At 38.8% G+C, this 26,876-nt stretch overlaps 1 protein-coding gene across 2 annotated transcripts in view; it reads left to right on the plus strand.

Annotated features, from left to right (window-relative positions):
- The first annotated feature begins 11,608 nt into the window (after window positions 1–11,608).
- BBS7 (Bardet-Biedl syndrome 7) overlaps window positions 11,609–26,876 on the plus strand; it is a 29,570-nt gene continuing 14,302 nt past the window's right edge. The window contains exons 1-11 of one of the 2 annotated variants that reach the window (XM_063458244.1): window positions 11,609–11,732; window positions 12,290–12,419; window positions 16,782–16,847; window positions 17,640–17,702; window positions 18,322–18,497; window positions 19,042–19,228; window positions 20,308–20,380; window positions 21,782–21,898; window positions 22,341–22,471; window positions 24,065–24,149; window positions 25,265–25,367. In XM_063458244.1, coding sequence (XP_063314314.1) covers window positions 12,384–12,419; window positions 16,782–16,847; window positions 17,640–17,702; window positions 18,322–18,497; window positions 19,042–19,228; window positions 20,308–20,380; window positions 21,782–21,898; window positions 22,341–22,471; window positions 24,065–24,149; window positions 25,265–25,367 — 1,037 coding nt within the window. In that variant the 5' untranslated portion in view covers window positions 11,609–11,732; window positions 12,290–12,383. The remainder of the gene's footprint in view (window positions 11,733–12,289; window positions 12,420–16,781; window positions 16,848–17,639; window positions 17,703–18,321; window positions 18,498–19,041; window positions 19,229–20,307; window positions 20,381–21,781; window positions 21,899–22,340; window positions 22,472–24,064; window positions 24,150–25,264; window positions 25,368–26,876) is intronic. The other variant, XM_063458245.1, reaches the window with a different exon arrangement.

Here is a 26,876-nt window from a genome sequence, read left to right on the forward strand (position 1 = left end):
TGTCTTTATCTATTCCTGATGAGTCACATTTGTAAACTGTTTTACTTTTCTGGTCCTACAGGATATTTCAACTGGAGCCACAGATGTTAATATAATCTTGTTTACTTTATGACAACATTTCATGTGGCTCTGTTGTATATAGATGTCTTCTTTCTTTATATAACGTCTTTCTTCTTTCTTTTTAAAACAAAAAAGGACACACAAAAAATCACATTACAACTTAATTTTTTTTTTTTTAAATGGTTCAAAGAACAAAAACAAAGTGCGAGCAAAAAAAATAATCCAACTTCCCCAATCGAGGACTCCACACAGAATGAGCTTGCGTAGAGGGCAAAGAACTTTTAAAGGGCTTTCTTCACACTATGCAAATTTAGTCAGAGTGCTCTGATTTGTTTGTTCGTAATCCAGTGCTCTGACAGGCAAATTTCACTTACCTCGAGACTTGTGTGGGAAAATTCCCATCTAATTGCCCCCTTCTGTATTCGTAAAGGGAGGGAGTTAGGCAAGGTTTTGTTTTTTTATGGTAGTGGCTCTGACCTTTGCCCATACTTTTTACCCGTGCACAACATACTTCTTTTTAGCTATTGTCTGGGCCCTCTTCTATATCTATTTGAAGCACCCAACCGTGGCCAATAGGTAGGGGTTTTGGTTGTAAATTAGGTCCCGCACTTATTAATATTGGAACCCTCACCTATGGATAAGGGCTGGAGTGTTACAATAGATATTTTGTATTATACATCTTTTTATTATTATAGCCCCCATCACCACCTCAATCTCCAGCCCACTCACTTGCACACACACACCATAGCTGAACCTTCCAGCCAAAGCGGACCAAGACGATACTGCCCTTGCTACTAAACAGGACTTAGAAAACTGGATGCAAGACATCCAAAAACTGCTAGTGCGGTCGTTAGTGAAAAGCATAAGAAGCCAAAAGAAAAAGGGCAAGGAGTGCTAAGCAGCCATATTTGTGCTCCTTAATGAGGATAAAATAGAATAATATAGGGCAATAATAAATAAATGAGCATATATAGAGAGAGAGCGTAGTGGCCATATTTAGAGGGGAATATCCTTACTGTCATATTATAAATGTTTAAAATACTTTAAAATGCTTAATAGACGATGATTATAAAAGAGAGATTATAAAAGGCACAATGATAAGTAGCTAGATAAGTTATTAACAAAGGGAATATTAAAAGATCCCTTTGTTAGATTAAAGACACTAAGGTCTTCCAAATCCCCCAAGCATAAAGAGCTTAGAAACCACAGTTGCATCTACTTCTTGATAAAGAGAAACTTCTATATGTGACCATTTGCACTGCTGGAACGAGACTCACAGTACTATTTGTTTAATTTTATGTGGCACAGCCCTTCTGTCTTTTTCCTGTATTATTTTGAAGGGTTGAGAGGGATCCCCTTCTTAGTGTTGCAGCCTTGTTGTCTCTTTTTCTCTGTTACTAAGTGCTGACCCAATTGTGTGTTTTTACCATTAAAGCATTAAAGGGACACTATAGTCACCCAGAACACTTCAGCTCAATGAAGTTTTCTGGGTGCCAGGTCCCCCAGATTTTAACCCAGCCTCTAGTGTTAATCCAGCCTCTAGTGGCTGTCTTCCTGACAGCCGCTAGAGGCTCTTCTGCGACACTAGTTGCGAAAATCGCATCCAGCGTGCAGAACGTCCATAGGAAAGCATTGAGAAATGTTTTTCTATGGATTGTTTGAATGCACGCGCGGCTCTTGCCGTGCATGTGCATTCCGCTCCACTCGGGAGCTGACGTTGGCGGGGGAAGTGCCAAGCGCCTGGGGGGGGGGGGGGGGGGCCCTACAGAGTATATAGTGTCAGGAAAATGAGTTTGTTTTCCTGACACTATAGTGATCCTTTAATAAAAAAAAATAAAAAATAAAAACTATACGCAGCAGTAGAGAACACAGTTAAAATGCTTTGATTGTTCAAGAAAAGGGAGATACAGTTATCAGAAATTATATTGATTCAGGTGCAATATTGCACATGTGCAAAGATTCTATTTTTCTAAAAATGTAATAAATTTAGACAATATTTTAAGAAGTGCTGGGTATTGCATTGCTAATGGCAATGAACTGTATTTACAAGGAGGAGGAGACTGGAAATGTGTTGCAAGACCAGAGACACTATACAGCAAATTGCAAAATGTTTTTACTTATAATAATTTGCTCGGTGTTCTAGTATTATTGAAGCGTGGGTATAATATCAAATCAGCATAAAAAAACTGAATTTGAATTCAATAATATTTAGAATTGTTAATGAAAATAAATAAGGTGTGTGTAAGTTCCAAAGAAATTGGTGCCTCCTTCAGATAGTTGTATATTTTCTCTCTTTATTCTAGAACAGAACAATAACATAGAAATGATAAGAAATTATTCAGCAATATTCAATGTAAAGGGTTTAACAGATCAACAGATAGAAGATATGGAAACTCCATTAGAGGATTTTGAAGTTGGAAATGTAATTAAGTAATTCAAATTAAATAAATCCCCAGGACCGGATGGTATTTTATTATAAAATGGCAATTGTTCTGGTTCCTTATCTTACAAATGTGATTAACGAAATTCAAGATAACAAGAGTTTTCCTAAAGAGACTACAGCCTGTGATTCTCCCTGTTCCGAAGCAGGGTAATGATAATACTAAAGGTACAAATTTTAGACCAGTTTCTTTGATAAATGTCCATACAAAAATGGATTCAGCTATATGAGTGGAATGACTTAAGCAGATAATTCCTTGTCTGATTGTTAAAGATCAAATAGTATTTGTTAAAGGCCATAAGGCAAATGGTAATACTATGAAAGTCATGGACTTAAATTAGATAACAACAGAGAAACAAATTCCTATGTTATTGCTCTCTTTAGACACATAGAAGGCCTTTGATAGGGTCAGTTGGTCACAATATTTACTCAAATCTAATGCGCACCTTTATTGGCAAAATAAAACTCAAACCTTCGACATACACACGCACTCATACACATACACACACTCATACTCACACACACTAAAACTCATACATACACTAATACTCACACACATACACACACACTAATACTCACACACACTCAAACTCATACACACACATACGCACACTAATACTCACACACACTCAAACTCATACACACACATACACACACACACTAATACTCACACACACTCAAACTCATACACACACACTAATACTCACACACACACATACGCACACTAATACTCACACACACTCAAACTCATACACACACATACACACGCACACTAATACTCACACACACTCAAACTCATACACACACATACACACACACACTAATACTCACACACACTCAAACTCATACACACACACTAATACTCACACACACACATACGCACACTAATACTCACACACACTCAAACTCATACACACACATACACACACACACACCAATACTCACACACACATTTAAACTCATACACACACATATATACACACACACACACTAATACTCACACACACTCAAACTCATACACACACACACACACTAATACTTACACACACACACTCATACTCACACACGCTCAAACTCATACACACACACAAGTGATTTATTTTTCAATATCTCCAGCCACCCTCCTGTCGGCTTACCTTATGTGACAGGAGGGTGGCTTGGAGTCCTGCTGTTGGTGGGAGTGAGGGGTCTGGAGCTCTTCAGGCTCCTTTCCCCTCATGCTGCGGCTGCCTCCTCCCGCGCTGCCTCCCTGGAGGATGCTGGGAGGAAGTGTAGTTCAGCATAGTTCAGAAAAATAGAATAAGTCTTTCAAGGAGTATAAAGAAATCAGTTTGGACACCATACATTTTGTTCCATAAAATAGCTAAGGGTAGCCATATGGCTGACAACAAGACAATGTCAGCTTCCACATAGTTCTTAGTTCTTTTTTTGTTTGCTGGATGTTCACCACAATGCTCTGTGCATCACCCCAAATGATGTAAGGGTTAGTACAGAACCAGCGGCATTAGACAGCACTGCACCTTCAGGACTTTCCAGGTTCTTGCATAAAAAGGTTATGTCCTCATAAGTAAGCATCTCAAAGACCATAAGTTAGGATTCTATAGTAAGATATTAATATTTTTTGAGTAATTCTGAATTAGATGGTTCATGTTTTTAATATTTTATATATAGTTTTGGGTGTTAATCCAAGAGTATTGAATTATATGGGATTATTAAAGTAATTAATTGAGATTATCAAATCAAGTTTTAAGTTTAGGAACAGAGTTTTATTGGGAATTATCCCCATATGTGTATGTTAAGATTATGTATATAGATTTTGTCAGTTCGTCACTTGCTCGAGAAAGTGTTTTAGTACCCATCCTGTTCAATCAAGTATTTATATAGAGTGAGTGTTTCTCTCGATTGTACAAAGGCATTCCAAAGGGAAATTAGGGAAATTTCATAGAAGAGAAATTTCATGAAATATAATCAAAGCTGAGAGAAGTACATGTTACACCCGTTAAGGATTTAATTTTAGTCTCTAATTTGACTTTTATTCACATCTACTGTAGCTTTGTCTTCACACCAACTTATACATAGAGCATATTGTAGATATACAGTATCTCACAAAGTGAATACACACATATCACCTTTTTGTAAATATTTTATTATAATTTTTCATGTGACAACACTGAAGAAATTACACTCTGCTACAATGCCTGTATAACAGTGTAAATTTGCTGGCCCCTCAAAATAACTCAACACACAGCCATTAATGTCTAAACTGTTGGCAACAAAAGTGAGTACACCCCTAAGTGGAAATGTCCAAATGTTCTAGGCAAACACCAACACTACAGATAAAAAAAACACACCTGCATTTAAAAGCCAACATAACTTACAAGCACAAAAACCCACTCTACATTAGTTCCGCCACTGAGTGGATACATGTACTTAGGCGGAGTCCTCACAGTAACTCGTACATAGAGCATATAATGGACATACACTGATCCTGTGCTTCATATCAACTCATATACAGAGATAATATCAGTCATATATACTAAGGCTGTGTCTTCACACCAACTCATACAGAAAAGCTAACATGGTCTCATATGCTGATTTAGATAAGCAAGTCACTCAGGAAGATTTCTCTTACCGAGGGTATTGGCCTCTTCTCTGTCTTTAGAACTGTGGTATTCAGGCAGACTTTATGGAGCCAGGATATCCATTATCAGCACTATTTTGTAAAATGCATCAACTATGCACTTACCTAAATGATTAACAAAAACCTATTAAAAGTAACCTATTTGTTAGAAGGAAGCCCATTGTAAGCAACTGGAAGGGAGTGATAGCACAGAAATCAAGGTATTTATAGTAATCTTTAATCTAAACTACTAACGTACTTACCTTTGGTGGGAAACCAAACTAAACAATCATGAAGACAGATGAACTCCTGCATGCCTGTATTTCAGCAGCAAAAGGGATTTCAACAAATGACATCCTGAAGGGAAGGTTTAAAACAGGCCTTGGTTGGACATACTTTTGCCACTTGGGACAGTCCCTGAGTTTGCCATCCCTCTCAAAACACACCAAAAATAATCTTGCAACTCGCCTCATCACTAAGGCACTGGCATGCCAGCCGCACTGTGAGGAATACAGGGATATGATGTGATTTATATCCCCGCCTCCTTCATACAGCCTGCAGCATGCTCCAGAGCCTGTAGGCCGGTGGTGCTGGTGGAGCTTGGTCATGCTAAATGAATTGACTGGCAGTAGAAGAGCACTGTGCGCTCCCCTCCTGTTGGTCACTTGGACATTGAAACCTAAGACTGCCTAAGCTGCCCCTGCCCAGGTAGTCACCTTATGTAAATGCTACTTACTGGGTCTTTGGGGAAAGAGGCTTAGTGCTGGCTTGGCCTCATTTATCCAGTGGACTGCGGTCATCCTCTCAGGGAGAAAGATAGGTAAGACCCCTATCTCTAAAGCGTGTACCCAGGTAGGCAACTATTACATCTGTGCTGTTTGCTGGAGCTTTAGGGATAAGAGTATTAATTTCTGGCTGGGACTACAAAAATATTGGCATGTTGAGCATAAAATAAAAACCTAGGCCTGCGTATGCAGTATACTTCCAGACTGAAAACGCAAAACAACAAAAAATACACACACACACATATATATATGTATATATCCTTCCACGTAGCCTGTACACCAGTGAGACACTCCAAGGGTGTCTCAGGGCTTAAAGGATCACTATAGGGTCAGGAACACAAACATGTATTCCTGACCCTATAGTGTTAAAACCACCATCTAGCCCCCCTGGGCCCATGCCTCCATAAATATAGTAAAAATCTTACTGTATTCAAGCCTGAAGCTGCTAACTCTGCCCTGTCTGACTCAGAATAACAAGCAGTCTGCTGACATCATCAGAAGTGGTAGCCTGATCCAATCACAATGCTTCCCTATAGGATTGGCTGAGACTGTCAAGGAGGCAGATCAGGGGCAGAGCCAGCCAGGGCCGGCGCTTCCTATAAGGCGAACTAGGCAGCCCCCATCTCCGGCCCTTTAAATGCTGCAGCTGCCTGAGCACTCTCACCTCCCCTTCGATGTAGCGTGGCCGAGCTCCTCTCCGGTCCGCGATCCGGCCGGACTGATAGGAAGTGCACACTCAGTCAGCACTTCCTGTCAGTCTGGCCAGGTACAGGAAACAGAAATTCTTGTACCGCAGACCGGAGAGGAGTTCAGCCACGCTACAGGGAAGGGGAGGTGAGGTTAGGAGAAGAACACAGGGAGGGGAGGGGGGGGAGTAAGAAGAACTGAGGGAAGGTGGGGGGTAAGAAGAAGAGGGGGGAGGGGTTTAAGAAGAAAACAAGGGGAGGATGGGAGTAAGAAGAAAACAAGGGGAGGGGGGAAGTAAGAAGAAGAGGGGGGAGTAAGAAGAAAAGAGGGGGAGTAAGAAGAAAAGAGGGGGAATAAGAGGAAGAGGGGTGGAGGGGGAGTAAGAAGAAGAGGAGGGGGAGTAAGAAGAAGAGGGGAAAATGGTTTGTTTTCCTGGCACTGGAGAGTCCCTTTAATTTGATTTTCCAAGACTAAGGCTAAGAGTCTAAACAGTTGTTCTTTATATGCTGTGCTACAAACTACGAACTGAGGAACTTTTGGTTAAATGTTGACTCCATCTTGTTTCAGACATTTTTCCATCACATGCTTGCATAAAACTTTGACCTGCACCAAGAGAAAAAGCTATCTGCATTCCAGGGAGGTGTCCTTAAGGAGGGGCTATGAGTGAGGAGAGGGCCTTAGGTTATGGTAGAAATGTGGAATCAATGCAAGTTTTCTTGTTTAGGTTGTACACCTAGTTCACTGTGTATTTTGCTAAAGCATATATTGTGCTGGTTAACACCTCTCATTACTGGGTGCCATATTTGCATTTTTTTGTCAGATTTAAAAAAAAAAAAAAAAAAGAATGAAATTGCAATTTTAACCTTTGCAAAACACAAATAAGTTAATTTATCCTCCAGACATCAGATAATGGTAAGTACAGCCTCAGTACAGATAGATTAGAAACCTTAATTAAGTATCTTCACATAATTAACCTGACACCCACCTATATAGGACTCTTCATGTGAACTTGGTGGCGTCGTACTTCACCAAAATATTGATGTTCCCATGAGTCTACTCTGCTACTGCCGAAGGTGGATTATGTCCATGATATTGTCTTTATCTATTCCTGGCGAGCCACATTTGGAAACTGTTTACTTTCCTTGTTCTATGGGATGTTTGAACTTGACCTCAGATGTGAACAAAATCATGTTTACTTTATGACAACGTTTCACGTGGCTTTGTTGTATGGTTGTACTGTGTTATATATGTGTCATAGCTGCCCAGTCGTTAGTCTGTTATTACCTCGAGCACCCAGTGTTTAGCAGACATGCCCCCAGTTGCAGCATGAAGAATGGTGGCATGGGGGGAGGTTTTAAACCTTCCTTATACTAATGTTGGGCGACACTGAACCCCCTCATCCCCCAGTTTTTGTTTTTTAAATATTTGCCCACTGGCTGTTAGTGTTGCTAGTGGTCATATAGTCAAAAAAAGCATTTTTGCTGACTATATTTTCAAGGCAATTTATTGAGGATTATATCCTCAATATGCTTTATCTGATTCAAAGTATAAAATCCATTTCTTAATATTTAAAAAAATTGATTTTATTTGAAGTAATATTCATCAGCTCTTGATAAGTCTTAATGACAGATTAATTAATGTTGCCCTTCTAGAGAAGCATACTTGGGGCAATACTTTAGTTTAACTGTTTATTAGCTGTGATCTGAAGGCCCACAGAAATAAATACATAACTTGGGCTTGCTCCAGTCTTCTTCAGAAGATAGAATACTAGATCGTCACAATGATTTCTATGTTTACAAAACACTATTTTCAGTTAAACAGTACTTTCTATATCTGACCATCATGTGATGGCTGAAAAGTCATTGTACTTTAGTCCACCCACTCACACTCGTCATTGATTGGTGAGGTCAGTTCACATTGCATCAGAATTTCATAATACTAACATTCGTAAAAATATTCTAGCCTTTTCTACAATTTTCAAATTTTCATTAGGTTTTATTCAGACTTGTTTATATAAATGAAATATCCCAACAGTTACCCATGTGGATATATCTTAAAAAGAAACTACAATCTCAAAAATGGCATGCTTTAAAAGGTCAGCAAATGCACAGGATTGTTCAATTGTAGTGATCACAAATGTATTTAATTTAGCCTAAGTGCCTTATTTTCTGAAGAATTCAAGTAATAGAATGTGAAATGCCCATTTTCGGCAACATAAAGTGCCTATTTTTGTTTATCCTCTCCTGCTAAACTTGACTGATTACTTTTCACATTACAATGCATATGTTATTATTGCCCCTTCCTTATAAAGCTCTACTTTATCTTTACATTGACTCCACACAATCTTTCTACATTAGTTGCTCCTTCTATTTGAAATTACTCCACCTTCCTGAAAGAGCTTTATATACATTCTAAAATGCAGGCAAGTATTTATTTCACGGCATACAACTGTTGTTTCTAGCAGAACTCCACTGAGAGCCTGGGCAGAGGAACATGCATAGTGTGTCACAGTTATGCGTGGGCACTCTACAATCCAGTTAGTTAGGGTTATGGCATGCAACAAGGGGGTAGGAGATGAAGAGTCAAACAAGGGGGTGGAAATTGAAAAAAACACATGGGAGGGAGGGTGTGAAAAGCTTGCAAATGGTGAGTGGTGTGGTGTGGAGAAAGTCACATAAGGGTTAGGCATTAAGGATGAGGAACCAAAAGTAAGGAAAAAAAAAAGACACTAGTCGTCAGGGTCAGAGGCATAAGTAGTTGGGGTCACAAAGGATAAGAGGCAAAAACAGAGGTAAAAACACAAATGGGTAGAGATGAATAAGGACAAAAATGACAAAAAGATGGGGTGGGAGACAAATTGAGGAGAGTTGTGGGGAGACAAAAGTTAAGTCAGAAGAGGAGAGATATACAAATGGGGGACAGAAGGGGTAAGCAGATACAAGTGGGAGCAGATAAAAAAGTGAAAGAAATGTTAAAGAGACAGACGAGTGGAGGAAATGTAGAACAGTACACATGTTGGATCCCATTGTAGATCTTTATGCATTTTCAAAAGCAAAAACATCCAAATGGTGTGTGCTATCCACGTTAGGATAATGCAAGTGACTGCTAGTTTGCATTCATTTAATGTCTAGCATGAATGTTTATCAAGGTTGGGAATTAAAAACTATTTCGAGAGTACTTTATTGCCATAGGTACCAAGCAGACTCATGAACACCTTTCAAGCTCAGATATAATAAGCTTATATAAGGACAAAACAATTATTGGCTTTTTTAATAGTAAATTCGGGTGTCTGGGTATTTTTTTGTAGATGGCTTCAATATGACCCTCATAAAGTCATGTGATGATTCTTCACAGCACGTCAGTTGGACATGTTTCTAATAAATGTTAGCACTGCGTAAGGTATAGGAATATGCCCAGCTTTATGGTAATGACCAATGTAAGTACTAATGTTTCAACCGAGGCCAATATGGAAATCTGATTGACTCCCTGATTTTGATCCAAAATCTACATTCCATCGACTTCCACATTTAAACATACTGGGGTTAAGTATAAATAGCCAATAGGCTAGCCATTATTAACAGAACTATGAACATGACTTTAAAAATCCCTTCTCATAATATTGTAAAGCGCTACGAAATCTGTTGGCGCTATATAAATTGCAATAATAATAATAATAATAATAATAATAATAATAAAAACAACACAATTTAAGTATGCCTCAGATATAGACATTATTTTACATTTCTTATTTTGCAGCCTTATGCTACAATGGTTTAAAATGCTTTTTTTTTTTCACATCACGTAGGAAAGGACAGAGAATAGTCAGGGACAAGCCGAGGTCAAGGGAGCCAGAAAACAGGACAGCGAATTAACAAGCAGAGTCAAAGAGAAGGAGAACACAGAATAGTCAGTAATGTTGCCCAAAGAGGGTGACACTCCCAGATTTATTTATTTATTTATTTATAAAATATTTTACCAGGAAAGATACATTGAGATTTCTCTCATTTTCAAGTATGTCCTGGGTCCACAAATCATTGCATTGTTACAGTTAGTGTACAATAAAATACAAATACAATGTTAATATACAATATATACAAAATGTAACATAGAACAGGTAGGAAATTTATAATCAACCATGACAGGTACATTCTGTTTTGAGGTATGTAGAGAGGGATCTCTTAAAGGACTTTAAGCTTAGGGAAGATTTTAATTTGTGCGGGAGGTCGTTCCACAAATGCGGTGCTCTGTAGGAGGATCGGGCTGCTTTCTTTTTATATTGAGGTAGACTAAGTAAAGTGTTGGTACTGGATCGGAGGTTGTAAGAAGTGGGAACAGATAGGTGACAGGTCCAAAAACAATGGTGTGCCTGGCTTAAATGCATGCCATGCTGCCTGCCAATCAAGCACTAAGGACAGACCATACAAGGAGCACTGTTTTAGTGGTCTCCTCGTGGTCCTGAATCTTAGATGTGCAGGCATTACGTTTTCTGGGGACATTTCCTGGTATCCCCATAAACGAGATCCCAGGGAACACATTCAGGACTGTGGGACAGGACCCTGAAATCATGACTGTTGGGAGTCCTGCACCCATGAAGCAGCTGGTATAGTGACACTGGGTCTAAGGTGGGTTAATAAACCAACATTTTCCACTCACTCTATCTGTACAATAAACTAGTGTATATTCATGGTCTCTATAGGAACCTTTCATGTCAGAAACTGTAGGCCAAAGTGGGCCATATCTTCCACTATCACATCTTGGCTACTTTAACCAGATTTGTTTAGTAATAGGTCTTTCAATTCACTGTTTAGTGAATAAACCCTGCAGCGAGGCACACACAGGGTCTGCTCACCAGGAGCCATCCCTGCCCGTGGCATTCATTGACAGCTTGCTTATGTTTGTTTATGCTCCTCACGTGACCAGCCTTCAGAACCATAGGCATATAACATGTCTATGTTCAGAACGCCCAGCTACTTGGTCACGTGATAAGTGACGTCAGCGCGCCTCGGATCCCCTCCCACGACGCGCCGGTTGCCCTGGTGGCGGTTGCTAGGCACGGTTTCGGTCGGCGCGTTCCCGGTTCCAGTGTGCGCGTTCTCGCGGGTATGCCAGGCGGACACCGGAGCGCTGACGTCACCGGCTGGTAAATATCTAGGGCTGTAGTAACCGGGTCTCCGTATCGCGCTGCCGCCTGTTTACATTGTGCCAGGCTGTGTAATCGCTCGCTGTAGTAATCCTTGTATTAGACGCGCAGCACATTGTGGGAATTGGAACAGGTTTAGTGCCAGAAGTGAGCCATTGGGTTAATTGGCCAATAGCCGCTTTCTGTATAAACACTATTACTGTATGGAGAAAGTGGCCAGTCTCTCACAGCGCACACAGATTGACCATATTCTCCTACGGGAAGGATTAAAAGTCAAAGGAATACAAGTTGTAATTTATTGATTTTTAAGCAAAATGTTGGAGTGGCCGATAACTCACCGTGAGATTCAGAATTAGATTGATTAAATATCCCAGTTGATTTGGAGGTACTGATTATTGCCTAATCCGGTGCTTGGATACTGTTAGCGTAGAAATGTCATATTTTTATAAAGTTTCTTTTTTTTTCATTGTATTGCTCTGTATTTTAAAACCATGTTGAAATGCAATTTATTTTTTTTATCCATTGTATTTTTTTTAAACTAATTCTTATTGCTTTAGCTGCAGATTAAAAAATATTTAACAAAAAGAAATGAACTAAAAAAGAAGTGCCTAATTTTCGTTCTGACCAGAAGATCAGCAGATTCTCTGCAACATGGATCTACAATTAAACCGCATGGATTACCTCCAGGTACAGCGCTAACTAATCCATGTCCTGTTGTCAAGGAGAAGGATAGTTGGTATACAGAGGCAATTTCCTCCTTACTGTTAAGCTGCATTAAATTAGTTTTAATCTGCCACATATAAAAATGCACACTTTAAATACCTTGTTTATTCATGGAAGCATGTATAGAATAAAGATAGCACAATCATGGTTTTTTTTTTGGGGGGGGGGGGGGGGGGGGGATTTTATATGTTTTTATTGTATATTCTCAGGCAGTTACAATACCATGCATGTAGTTACAAAGTTGGTAATTAGTACAGTTATTGTGAGATCAGGTGATACAGTAATCTTGTCAATAATAAAACAGTTTTATCTGTTTCCACTTTATGCCTCGTTTCCACTGAGCGGATCGGTTCGGTACGGTACAGTTCGCTATTTTGGGTGTTTCCCTTATGAAAGTGGTCCATATAAGCGAACCGTACCGATCCATTCAGGGTCCTGCTTCAGATGTAGGGCCATAGAAAATGGAACGGTTCGGTTAGGGCGGAGCTACTGTACAATCCATTGATTGGTGGACAGGAAGAGCATTTTTTCTAAACCCCGCATGGCCCTGAAGGTCTGACTTGCAGTGGAAACGCTCACCAGAATGGGCTGGTCCATTCTAAACCTTCCAAACTGTACCGACCCGAACCGATCCGCTCAGTGGAAACGAGGCATAAGTGATACTGTTCGGAAGGGTTAGAATGGTCCAGCCTATTCAGGTGAGCATTTCCACTGCAAGTCGGACCGCCACGGGGTTTAGACCAAATGCCTAGTATGTCATTTGTCGTGAGCATTGTTTTTCTGTCCACCAATCAATGGATTGTATAGTGGAGGGGAGGGGCTTAAATAGCTAGGTCTGCCATTTATATGGTACATAAAATTCAATATCAGAGTATTTTAACCATTTAACAGGTCAGTGAGTACAACAGCTATGAACCCAGTACGTCCTAGGAACCTCTTGTGGAGTCCCTTACTGTCGATTGTGGGAAACCCGAGTAGTTGGGAGGGGAGGTGGGAAATTATTCTATTACAGGATAATGCAGCACCCATACAATATTGCACATTGATAGCTTTTAGACAACACTCGAGTACTACTTAATTAGAACACAAATTTCTGAGAGGTATATACCGGTTAAGGTCGGTTAGAAGCAGAGTTATTCATGATGCAGCTCAAACTGCACTAGTATATCCTAGAGGGGGAGAGAATACTCTGCTTTCGTTATATAACATTTTGCCTGACTTCCCAGTTAGAGAGAAATAAGGGGTATTTGTGAGTTAAAATGGCCTGGAATTCTTAAATTTTTCTAAGAGTATTTTCCTTTCTGATCCATTTCCTAATGGACGGTGCTGTTGTGCTTTATCAGTTTATAGGGATAAGTAGGTTGGCAGCAGTTAGTAAGTATGTGATTAAGACGTGTTGCGGTCTGGAGGGAGGGGCTGGGTGTTTGTTTTTTGTTTTTTTATTCTTGGATGGTTTATATTTTGTCATTAAATAAGTCTTTATTTCTAAAAAAAAATAAAAAATAATAATAATAATAATGTCAAGACGTATCCATCAACATTGTGGATCTCCATATTGTTAACCTTTTTACTGCCATGCTCAAATATCTCTCATTCACTCTGTGAGAGTTTGACATGAACATACCCATAACTGTATAATGTAACAGCAATAGTATAAAGATTAACTCTGGCAACCAGTATAGTGTGCATGCTATATAAGCACCAACTGTGTTATCAAAATCAAGGGAGGAACTGCACTCACTTCCAGTCAACACCGTTGCACTGAAGCAGGACCAGCAAATCCCACAACAGTAAGGCAAACAGGAAAGAGTCTCCAGGTACTCAAGCTAATAGCGTAATAAAACCTCGTAATAGTCGAAATGTTGCTGCTCTGTCACTTTTTTTACCGAATAGATCTGCCTATGGTTTGAACTCATTGAGTGCTTGGAGACATGAACAGCAACTGACCTTTGCAGAATCTCTCATAAAAAAAAGCACATGGCGGAGCCTAACTGCCAAAGCGGACGGACGCAAGCCTCTGCAGCTCCGGACACAAAACGGCTAAAAACAGCCTTTTTCACGGGCAATAACCGGCGATATCGAGAGCCAGGACAGCACACCCGCATACTAAACCAGCATGGGGCGTAAAACTAAAAAAGCCAAACCAGATCGTCCCAATCTGGGAATGAATATTGGCGAACTATGGCGCCAGGCGCAGGGCGTGACTGGGCCCAAGATGGCCACGTTATCTGGCGGCTGTTCCGATTTCTCAGAGGACCCAGCCTCAGAGGAGGACGAGACCTTCTTACCCACACCGACGAAACCCAGGCCAAAACGAACAGATCCGGACACGTCTCCGGTCACCATATCGGCACTGAAGGGGCTCCTAGCGGATTTACAGACCACCCTACAGGCAGACATAGCCACGATCAAAGGGGGCCTACAGGGCCTAACAGACCGCATGGGGAACATGGAAGCAAACGCCCAAAGAGACTCCCAGCGGATACAGGCGCTGGAGGGGATAGTGCGGGACCTCCAAAAACAGAATCAGGCCCACGAACGCCGCTTTGCGGCCCAAGAAGACCTGCGCCGAAGAAATAATCTGAAAATCAGGGGGGTACCCGACGCGGTCCCTGAAACGGAGTTGCCGCACCTGATCAGGAGGATGATAGGAGACTTACTGCCGCCAAAACAGGCCAAAGCCACTCCACTGGACAGTCTCTTCCGAATCCCTAAGCCGGCCAAGGCCCCTGCAACCGCCACGAGTGACCTGATCATTCAATTCCGCAATGGAGCTGACAAGACGGCGATACTGAGGGCACTCAGGGGCAAGCCAAACTACAGGTTTGAAAATATGGCGCTAGAATTTTACAGTGACTTGTCGGGCAGCACCATGGCCTGGAGACGGTCACTCAGACCCCTTACCTTATTGCTCCGCCAACACAACATCGGATACCGCTGGCGTTCACCTCGCATGCTCCAGCTAACACACGGGGAGACTGCTTACTCTATCCAGAGCCTGAGCGATGCAACCGCTCTTTTGCAGGACTTGGGACTCTCACAGGACTACCTGTCACAGTCGCAACCGCAACCCAACACCAGACCCACACATGCCTGGGACCCGAGTAGGGTCACACCGTTCATCCCACGAAGTCCCACGGCAGAACCGTCTATGGCGGCAACCACATGAAGCCCCCTGAGGCTCCCTGATGGGACTTCACCATGACCGGGACACTCTCCTGCTTATCTTCCGCTAATAATTTTCTCGGTTACTCATGTTATGTTCGGAGCTGCTTTGCAGTCTATATTACTTATTTGGCCAGATCACTTATGGTTTTGTAACTAGCGATTGTTATATGTTCTTATGTTTTTCCCTCTGACGGGCGCTTCACCCGCACTAATGGGACGACTTATGCTGACACAGTCAGAGTCATCCAAAACCGCGCAGGCGAACTCGCTTAGACAAGAACCTCATCTAGAGCTATAGCCTACCTAGGCCCCCCCCACTCACAGCGGAGACGCACTTAGTCACCCAATCACACCGACCTGCACGACCTGACTCTCGACTTGCTACTCAGACACGAAGCCAGGAACTGGGTCGGAGGACACCTAGCATTAGGCCCCTCAGGTAACTCAACACACAGGGCACAGTCTCTACCCAGCCCTAACCCTCTACATTCTCCTCTGGGCTTCATAGTTTACTTTTTAGTTAACCAAGCCACATGGCCGGCAGGACTGTACCCTACGTATCCACCATACTTACTACTACAGCTGTAGTTTTCTTATCTAGTTTAATCCTGTAACACTCTTAGCGACACAACTCTTCTGGACTTAGCCTAATATTAACAAAAATAATGTGCTGTTAATCCGTATGCCATTTCAAACCAAATGTTTATGCTCACCTTTCTAATGCTGTTGTGGCACGGAAAGAAAATGTTAACTGTCTATATCTGCACAACAAAAATAAAGAATAAAAATAAATAAATAAATAAAATAAAAAAAAAAAAAAAAGCACATACGTACGCAGCAGTGTATGATGGAACCTGACTAGAGCTTTGAGCAAGCTAGTAGAGGCACTTATTCCCTTACAGAGTAATTTCATTCATGTAATTTCAGTAACGAAACTACTGATCAGTACTAACTACATGTTCCATAAACATCTGCATAATGGGATGTGCACACAGAATTACCAAGACTATCTATAAGCTGCAGATTTTCATTATATGAGGGAATTTCAGATCACATTTAGTTTTTATGTTTGTGACTATTTGACTTTGTAACTATATCCTAAATAACTATCACTATGTGACATTTTAACAATGTACTTAACACCCATCCATTTACCAGGTAGGAGTAACGTCGCAGAAAACAATGAAATTGCTCCCTGCTTCTGGGCGGCGTGCAACTCAAAAGGTACTGGGTTGTACAAGAAATGTCCTATTATTTAAATTACTATACACATGTAACACACTTGTAGCAGACGATAGGGCATACAGAAAATGTTTTAAAATCCATGTTACTGTTTACTGTGATTTTTACTTATCACACTTGTGCTCATACCGTTTTGCACCTTAATTCCTTTATGACAGTTTGTGTACCTTAAGGACAAGATTGATTTTGGTAATATCTCACATGCCTATGCTTTTCATATATTGTTTTCTAGTTGCTCAAAATTTACCAAGACATTTTCAAGTTTTGCTCTATTGGGCATCAAACCGTTGTCACAATGAACCAAACTTTCTAAACTGCACTATATATTTTTAGAGATTTACACACTAGGGGGATTTTTTTTTTTTTAGGGGGATTTTGACACTTTTTATGCAGCCATTATAACACTAGTCTTTGCCAAAATTTCACACTTTTTTTTTTTAACACATTCAGACATTATGTTGCATTTTTTGCTATGGAATTCATAAACCTGATTTGCACTACTGCAGTAATTTGCTATGATTTCTGTTCAGATAGATCCCTTAGCTGCAGAAATGTGCGTCGTGTGTATCCTTAACATATTTTGTTATTACTTTTAACAATTACATTGTTATATTTATTCAATTTCAGTTTTAAATTTGACATTTTGATTTTAGGCTTTTTTACATCCTTTTGAGAAACTTTAAAAAGTTTGCAATAATTCCCAAGAATAACATTGTTAGAAATTTGAGGTGCATTACACATGTTTGTAATGAATCTTTTTTACATTTCCTTCAGGTGGTGATTGGGGACCAAGATGGAATTGTTACATGCTTTGGTATCAAGAAGAGTGAAGCTGTGGTAAGATACAAAAACTGATCAGCAAAGACATGCAGCCAATCAGCAAAGTGCAATTAGGTGACTGTCAGTGGTTAATGTTCTCACCATTAGCTAACGGTCTTTTTTGTGCAACTATAACAAAGAACCTAACTGGACTCCCTACTATACAATGCATATAAAAATTATCAATGTTGAAAGCTGAAACTAAGAGGTTCATTGGGAGAGTGAAACATGGAATGGCTGTTACAGATATGTGCCTTTATTCCCCACTTTTGAGTTCCTAAAAAAGTATATTGTAACTCTTGATGCTGAAAACCATGCCACTGACGAATACATTATGTTGTTGCAAATTTTACTTCTATGCCTTCATCATGAGGATATTATATTAAAACAATTATCAGTTCATTTATTCAGATCGTCGTTTCAGTTGTTGGCATATAGTAAAATCTATTTACTAATACACATGCTATAGTTGAATCTACTCTAACAACTCTGGCATAATGGAAGGGCTGACAGAATAATGTGGAACTCTTTTGCTTTCACCTTTGTAAATAACCTTCAGAAACTGATGGGAAGAAGGACATATATGTGCCGATATATATGTTTAATATTTTATTTTTTTTACTTTATTTCTTCGTAGCCAGTTTTCAAGACACTGCCAGGGCAAAAGATTTCACGGCTGGAACTTGGAGGAGCTCTTGGTACAGTTCAGGAGAAAATTTTTGTTGCAGCTGGATCTGAAGTTCGAGGTTTCACTAAGAGAGGGAAACAGTTTCTATCTTTTGAGACTAACTTAACTGAAAGCATCAAAGCTATGTAAGTACAAATTTAGTTGTATCAATATTTTAGTATATCATTTCTTTCTATGTCCTTCTGTGATCACTTTTATTTTAAATAAACCTCTTCTAATGCAAACATAGTTTTTCTTCTGCATGAGCATGAAGTTAATATTGCATTTTCATTCTGTAAAACATTGTTTATGCTATAAAAAAAATGCTAATCCGCAACAGAGCTACTTTATTGATGACCTATAAATAGTCAGGTTACGTGCGCTGTGTTGTGAATTGTGCATTACAGAAACAACAATATTTTAAAGATACTGTAACTATTCCTTACCCTTGGCAGTAACTTTATAGTTTTTTGTTTCCCAATCTCATGTATGTGATTCATCCTAAGAGAGGAAATATGTCATTAATGACATATTAATAAAGAAAACGTATACATGTCATTGTGCAAATTATTTATTGCAGCAGTGTAAAAATAAAACAAAGCTGAGAACAGTTAGCTTTCAAAAGCCTGGTTGTTTTTCAGTTGCAATTAATGAATTTTTAACTTGTTCTGATTTTTTTTTTCTCATTAGGCATATTTCTGGTTCTGACCTCTTTCTGTGTGCCAGTTATATCTACAACCATTATTGTGATTGTAAAGACCAACACTATTACTTGTCTGGAGATAAAATCAGTGATGTAATCTGTTTGCCAGTGGAAAAATTAGAACGCATTACTCCTATTCTGGCATGTCAGGATCGAGTACTTCGTGCTTTACAGGTATTTTTACGTTTTACACTTTTATACCTTCTGTGTTATTTTCATTATAATTTTCTTTCACCTCACGTTTTGAAACATTGTCATGTGTTTCTTTTCATGAATGAAAGTGCTGAACTGTGCATCCCATAAATTGTGTTGTGCAGGGCTTTAAGATAGATATTCAGCATTCCCTAGTTATGGGCAAATCCAGGATTATCTGAAAGCTTTTTAGGTTCTTCCTGTCCAGGGTAGCATTTTTAAGGGGGTGGGGGGTTCAATTTGTTTTTAGATTTTTGCACATTGTTAATGCATTAACTATATTATGCATTCACATGCTGGGTCAAATCCAACCTGCAATATTTATTTAAACACTTTGCAATCTGTGTTTAAATCTACGAAAGGTTAATATATGATAATATATTTGAGGCTTTTGTTTTTTGTTAATAGGCTTTTATACCCTTTTGAGTGGGGGGACCTTTCCGTTGTAATATGCCCTATTGGGCACTGTGGAGAATGCCCCTCCTCTCAATTCATAGTAAAATCTTAAAAAAAAAAAAAATTCAAAAGCTTTTACCTGGAACAAGGGCCAGGGGAAGCTGCGGGCACTCCCCCATGTCATCACTGGGGCCGCACACATTCGATTTACAGGCTTCTCACTCCAGGCCAGTGAGGGAAGGGCAGGTTTTTTTTAAATTTAAAAAACAAATGTGGTGCGGAGGGAGCACCCTTGGGGAGGAAAGGGTGGGAGGAGAGAGCTAGATCCACCTTGCAGGTGCACTTCCGGGCCGCCAGTTGTCACTTGTGCTGGGGGTGCAACTAGCCCCCAACACACACAATTACAAATGTCTCAGTATGGGCAGTTTTTCGAATCACTGAAGTGGTCATAGTGGTTGGAGTAAGCCTTGAATCTAAGATGTAATTATTTTAATGCAGTCGGTCTATCAATAATTCTGAAATATATTTTCCATGGCAATATGAACACACACTAATTGTAGTCAGCAAAGAGGCAGTTAGCTCTCTAATCATCCATTAAGCATATACAGAGTTAATTATAATATTATTAATATTACTGTTGAATGACTTTTTAACTTTTTTTTTAGGGTTCTGAATTGTTGTATGAAGTTGAAGTTCCAGGTGCACCTTCTGTTTTGACTTTGAATGATGGAAATGGAGGTAAGTGAGTTGGAGACATGTATAGAATGCTGGCTAATATAGGGATTTCGGAACTTTGACATTTCACACATTAATCATGTGCACTGTACATAAAGTTTTATTATGGCAGACTTTGATTTATGTTATGCTGTCTTCTTCCTAGCACTTCCCCTTTATTAAAGATACTCTCCAGACTCACAATCACAACATTTATTTTACAAAAAAATCAGTTTTTAATAGAAATTGGCACTTTTATAAATTAACCTTATTGCAACCCCCTGGCTGTCAATGAGAAAAACAGTCCTTTTTCTTTCTGGCTATTTTATTCAGTAGAGCTAAACTCAAAAGGCAGGACAATTTTCTAAGTGAGCTTCATAGGGAAGTATGATTGGATAGCCACAGAAAATCTGGTCTGGGTTAGAAGCAGAGCTACTAAACAGTGGCTTTTTTATTTGTATTTGAGCAGTGGAGTGTCCCTTTAAACAATGTCACAGCTTTTCTCAATTACATTTATCTTTCTAAAGTTAATAAAATGATTACTATTAACTTTGGTAGTAATGATAATAATTCCAAAGAACATATTTTAAAATTTGCAAAAAGTTAAGTTCACCCTTCTAAATATTTTTTATATTACTGTTGTTATTATTAATGTTGTTATTATTATGAAAATTATTTTATTTAATATCGACACTTGCATTGTAATTGTAATCAGAAACTGGCTAAAGCTTCTAAATAACCACTCAGAGCGGCATCATAACAAGTTGTTATGGTGCGATGAGGTCTTACTTGAAGGGGGTAAACTGTTAATGAACAGTTAACAGTTTTAAGTCAGCACCTGATTGCTCTGCCCTGAACTTTCTCTCAATCTGTGTATTTTCCTTTTTTCTAAAGTGAGAATTCAAAGTTAATTTAAAATTTATAGTCCGAATATTGGAAATGTAAAAATTCTCTAAGCCAACCATGCTTTCAGTTGGGTTACTGTGACGTTAAAGGACTACGGTCACCTCAAAGATCTTTATAACATAATCCTTTGTATATGTAAAAACAAAATGAGTAAAAACTTATCCTTACCTTTAGTATATGACAGGATTTTTTTAACAGTTTAACCACTTCAGGTAAGATGGTGCCTGGTACCTCCTTTTACCATAACCACTTCATTGCGATTGTTTTAGAACAGTTTTAGTATTTATTTCAGCTTCAAAACAAGACTCTGTCACTTTGAAATATATGTTATTTATTAAGAACATACAGAACTCAACAGTGATGAAATAGCATTATTACGTTTATTGATTTCCACTACCAGAAGATACACAGTGGTGGATTTATTTTGAGGGAGATTGTAACACCAATATACAACCACATGTAAAGCGCTTTCTTGCCATTAACACTTTATACAACACAATTGTTTTTTTTTTTATATAGGTGAAAGTGGAGAGGAAATTCTCTATGGAACATCGGATGGAAAGATTGGATTAATTCAAATTACAAAGAATTTGCCAGTACCCAAGTGGGAAATATTCAATGAGAAAAAAAGAGGAGGTCTGTGCACGAAATTTGTGTTACTTTTATGTGCTGTCCTTCTAGGTGAAGGTATTTTTGTATTCTTTAATGTATTTTACATGTAACCATACATTGGTGGCTTTAATAGAGATAGATTGTTGTATATGTATTGCAAGCCTAGACTTTTTATTACATATTATTTTATTAACCTGTCCTTTGTGACATTACTTTTTGCTTTTGATAGGTTTGTTTTATGAACAAGGAGGATTTAAGGATGTAAAGGAATTAGATTTTATAGGATTCTAAATTATGATGCTTTTCTGACACGTTTGCATAGTAATATGGGTACCCCCTTGCTATCCCTTGCAACTCACCCGAAAAAGCAGTAGGAATAATAAAATAATCTCCACTCCATATGTATATTCAAACAAATAAATTATTAACCAGTCCAGTGACTTATTATTGTATTCTGTTGTTCCAGGTGTCTTGTGCATTGATAACTTTGATATTTTGGGCGATGGAGTGAAGGACTTACTAATTGGTCGTGATGACGGCTCCGTGGAGGTATATGGATATGATAGTGCAAATGAGCCTGTTCTTCACTTTGAACATGTAAGTTTACTGTTGTAAAATTTTGCAGAAGTGCAATAAAAAAATCTACTTATTTTAATGTGTTATTAAGAAATATTGTGATAAGAAAAAAAACACCACTGCATAGATCTATAAAAGTCCTCTGAACTTTTTGATTATCCAAACCTTGGCACTTCATATAACCAGGACAAATTGAATAATAATAATGTAAACATAATATATAAATTGGAATTCTACATCTTAAAAAAAAAAAAAAAAAAAATGTGTATCCTACTTCCATTCTGATTCATTCTGTCACAGCTCTCACTCTGTAACTTTTATCATTCTGATGTCGATAAAGTAAATACAAATGGATCCTGAGGTCATTCAAGTGTGCCAGAAATGCAATATAATTTTGCGAGTGTAATTGTTTACTTTAAAGTTCCAACATATGTCAGACACTCTTGTTTAATAAGTAAGTAGTCAGACACAAACTAAATTATTGCAGACCTTGTTTAGACTAACACACTGCTTCTGGTTTACATATAAGTGTCCACTAGATGGAGGTAGACCTTACCCAGAAGTGGTAAATGATAGGCCTGTGCATTTGTTGCATTCGTCTTTCAATAAATTGATTCAAACAAAAACTATTATTCGTTTTTCATTTGATTGATGATTCATCAGGTTATTTACAAGCAAGGCAAAAAAATTCTCTGAACGGATCGATTTGTTTTAAAATGAATGCAACAAATTCATGTCTAGTAATTTATATACTAGTCACACAACAGTTCAAATAGAATGTGCACATCTTTTTTTATAAATTTATATTTTTTATAATGTAAATTGAGCACTTTTTTTTTTTTTTTTTTTGCAACATCTGTTCAGCAATTTAAAAGAGGCTGTAAAATGTCTAAACATATGCCCACTTCTTACGATCATAGATGGACAGCAGAAATGTACTACCAGAAGACACATAGTGTCACTATGTAGATCAATAGTCTATATAGTAAATGATCTGTGGTCCATACATTCCATAATGATAATGGAGGTCTCAGGAGTGCAATGTAATGTACCTCTGTGGTCAGATCTTATGTCATGCGCCATATGTAAATCTGATTAGTATGCATGGAAATAAACTCTGTTTACCTGGCAGGTCCACCTTTAGACTGGCATGCAACACTGAGAAAATAGTGCCTTATCTATATTTTCATCCATAGCAGTTATTTCAGATTACATCACACTTGAAAAAATAGATTGATAGAGCACAATAAGTCTACATATTATGTTTTATTTTACAATTACAGCAGATTTAATATATGTTTTATTAATGTTTTTCAGTTTTATGTGCTTTTAAACTTATTATATATTGTCAATCAGGCTATTTCAGCACTTCATTCTACATACTTCTTTCTTCTCCACTTCTAAAGATTAACATGAAAGAAGGGTTATCAAAAATATTTTAAAAACTGGTAAAATGTTTGGAGAAACACAATATAAGATTTGTTTTATGCCTCATTGTTAAAATTGTTTTGCATGTTATTTTATTTCAAAGTCACTGGGATCTCCTCCTAAGTGAGTTTTTATAATTTATTCAATAACGTGGAGCTATGATAATGAAGATTATGCATTTTTCAGGCTTTGACCGAAAGCATCACTTCAATCCAAGGAGGATGTGTTGGGAAGGATGGCTATGATGAAATTGTGCTAGCCACTTATTCTGGTGAGTTAAAGAAATACATGTCATAGGGGATTAGTTTTCTAAGCACAGATATTATTAACACGTGAACATTGTATTCAACATTAATTTATAGTATTTCTGTACTAAACTACAGCCTCAATTAAATATTTTTGGATAAGCTTTTCAAATTATTTAATATTGTTGAAAAATATATATATATTTAAAATATTCATAATATTAACAGAGTTATTCACTGAACTGAGTTTTCAAGGTAAATTCAAAGTGAATTTCAAATTTAAAGTTAATATAGGCGAACTGGAAAAATGATTTAAGTCAGCTATACTGCTATGCTCTCAGTTCAGCTACCCTGACCTTAAATTTGAAATGTGCTTTGAATTCTCACTTGGTAAATAACCGTGCAAATCATTTTTAAAGCTTATCCAAAAATATTACATCAAGGCAAAAATCAACAGTCTTGCAAAATTGCATTCAGTGAATCTGACCTCACATTGCTGTCACAAAGCTCATGCATAGAGACCTGATCTTTGACTTGTGCATTTCTGTGCAATATATCTTGATTTTCCTTTGCAAGGTTTTATATTAAGATAAATTCTACAATATATATTTTTCAAAGAATCTTTGATCTTTTTATTAATCTACTTTTAATATTTTCTCTTTTTTTGTGTGTGTGTGTGGATTATGTGAGAGAGTGGTATATGCTGCAGCGGAAATACTTGCTCCATATCCTAAGCGTTTCTCTGCACTGTGCTTTTGAAATCTATTTAGAGATTGTTCCACAAACCACCACTGCTTTCTTTTCAGCCCAGTTTTATCAACCAATTCTCTATTTTGTATCTTCACTATTCCAGTTGATAGATTGTTAAAGGTTCGTGTTCTGTAGATCTTTGTACTTAACACTATGTACTATTATGAGCTGTTTTAGTTTCATATTACAGCATCTCTGAGCACTGCTTTAGAAGGTAAATAGTGTGTGAATCACTTTCATTTGTTTGTGTTTTTAACTTCCTAGAAAAAAAGACCGTTATAATTAAAAAGATTTTTTATTAGTGAATTGTTATGCGTATCTACGGTGTTCATCAGGCTGTATATCATAATGGTAATCTTCAAGATTGGTCTTTGCATTTTGTGTTATTCAGGATGGGTTACTGGACTTACCACAGAGCCTGTATATAAGGAGGCCGGCCCTGGTGAAGATATAAAAATAAGCCAAGAAATGCAAAACAAGATAGCTTCTCTCAGGTTAGTTTTGTTTAATGTTCTCTTTCTCTGTATTTAATGGAGTAGTAAATCCATTTACCTATATATGCACACGCTCAGCGCGGTTTTATGGTGTCAAGAAATGGATATCTGCCATGGAATTAGGACCCATCTCAAACATGTTAAATATATCTATTGTGTCATGGGTTACCATTTTTTCTAAGGTGTTCCCAGGGCCGGTGCAAGGATTTTTGGGTACATAGGCGAAGATGTATTTTTCCGCCCCCCCCCCCCCATTCAAAAATAACATCTTCACCTATGTGCCTCTTAACCAGCCCCTCTCCCCGTCCATTATTGGTCCCCTCCCTTCCCTGTCCCTTAGTGTTCTTCTGACAGTCACACACACTCAATGACAAACACAGAGACTCACTGATCTGACACACACACAAACACAGAGACTCACTGATCTGACACACACACAAACACAGAGACTCACTGATCTGACACACACACACACACCGATTGACACTCATTGACAGACACACTGATAGTCACACACAGACTCAATGACAAAGATACTCTCACTGATTTGACAGACACACACATACACTGACACACTCACATGCAACACTCATACAATCACGCACAGACACTCGCGCACAGACACATCACATACATTCACAAATTATTTTAATAAATAAATAATATCCACCCAGCCTCCCTACCTGGAGAGCTGGTGTGGATACTTCCCTGGGGTCCAGTGGGGCTGCTGGGCGGCGTGCGGCAGTGCTGCGATCAGGCGCGGCGAGGGAGCTCTAACCTCTCTGCTCTGCTCCCTCGCGGGCTGTCTGCTGATGCCGCGGGAGCCGGAATATGACGTCATATTCCGGCCTCTGCGGCATAACTAGACAGCGCGCGGGGGAGCAGAGAGGTTAGAGCTCCCTCGCCGCGCCTGATCGCAGCACTGCGGCGCCGGGGGCGGAGATGGTGGCCAGCAGGAGGGATAGCTTCACTCCTGCCGGTCACTGAAATCTTGCGCCCCCGGAGCCGGTGCGCCCTAAGGCGGCCCTGGGTGTTCCAGTTTGTGCCAGGCTGAACCCAATTCTTCCCCATTACAGTCTGACCATTTTGCAGAATGTAGTCAGCAAGATGTTGGAAACATTACCTTTGTTGGAAGATGTTGGAAACCTTTACTGAATGTTATCTCACCTCGTCCAAAAGGTGTTCTGTTGGATTGAGAAATGAAGATTGTCATTTGTAGCGCGAACGTGAGGTGATGAGTGCTTTGTAATGTTCCGTATTATCTAGATGGATTAATCCATCATCAAATGGTTAGCTTTTGGCTATAATAGGAGCATATAAGCTGATCACCCACAACATTAAACGCAACCTGCGTAACATTATGTAGGTCCCCCTCGGGCTTCCAGAACTTGTCTGATGCGTCGAGGTAGGGACTCCACAAGACGTCTGAACTTGTCATGTGGTATATGGCACCAATATATTAGCAGCAGATCTTTTAAGTCCTGGATTTGTTGTTCCAATACTTTCCAC

Source organism: Pelobates fuscus, chromosome 6 (assembly GCF_036172605.1).
Source record: "Pelobates fuscus isolate aPelFus1 chromosome 6, aPelFus1.pri, whole genome shotgun sequence".
Taxonomy (NCBI): domain Eukaryota; kingdom Metazoa; phylum Chordata; class Amphibia; order Anura; family Pelobatidae; genus Pelobates; species Pelobates fuscus.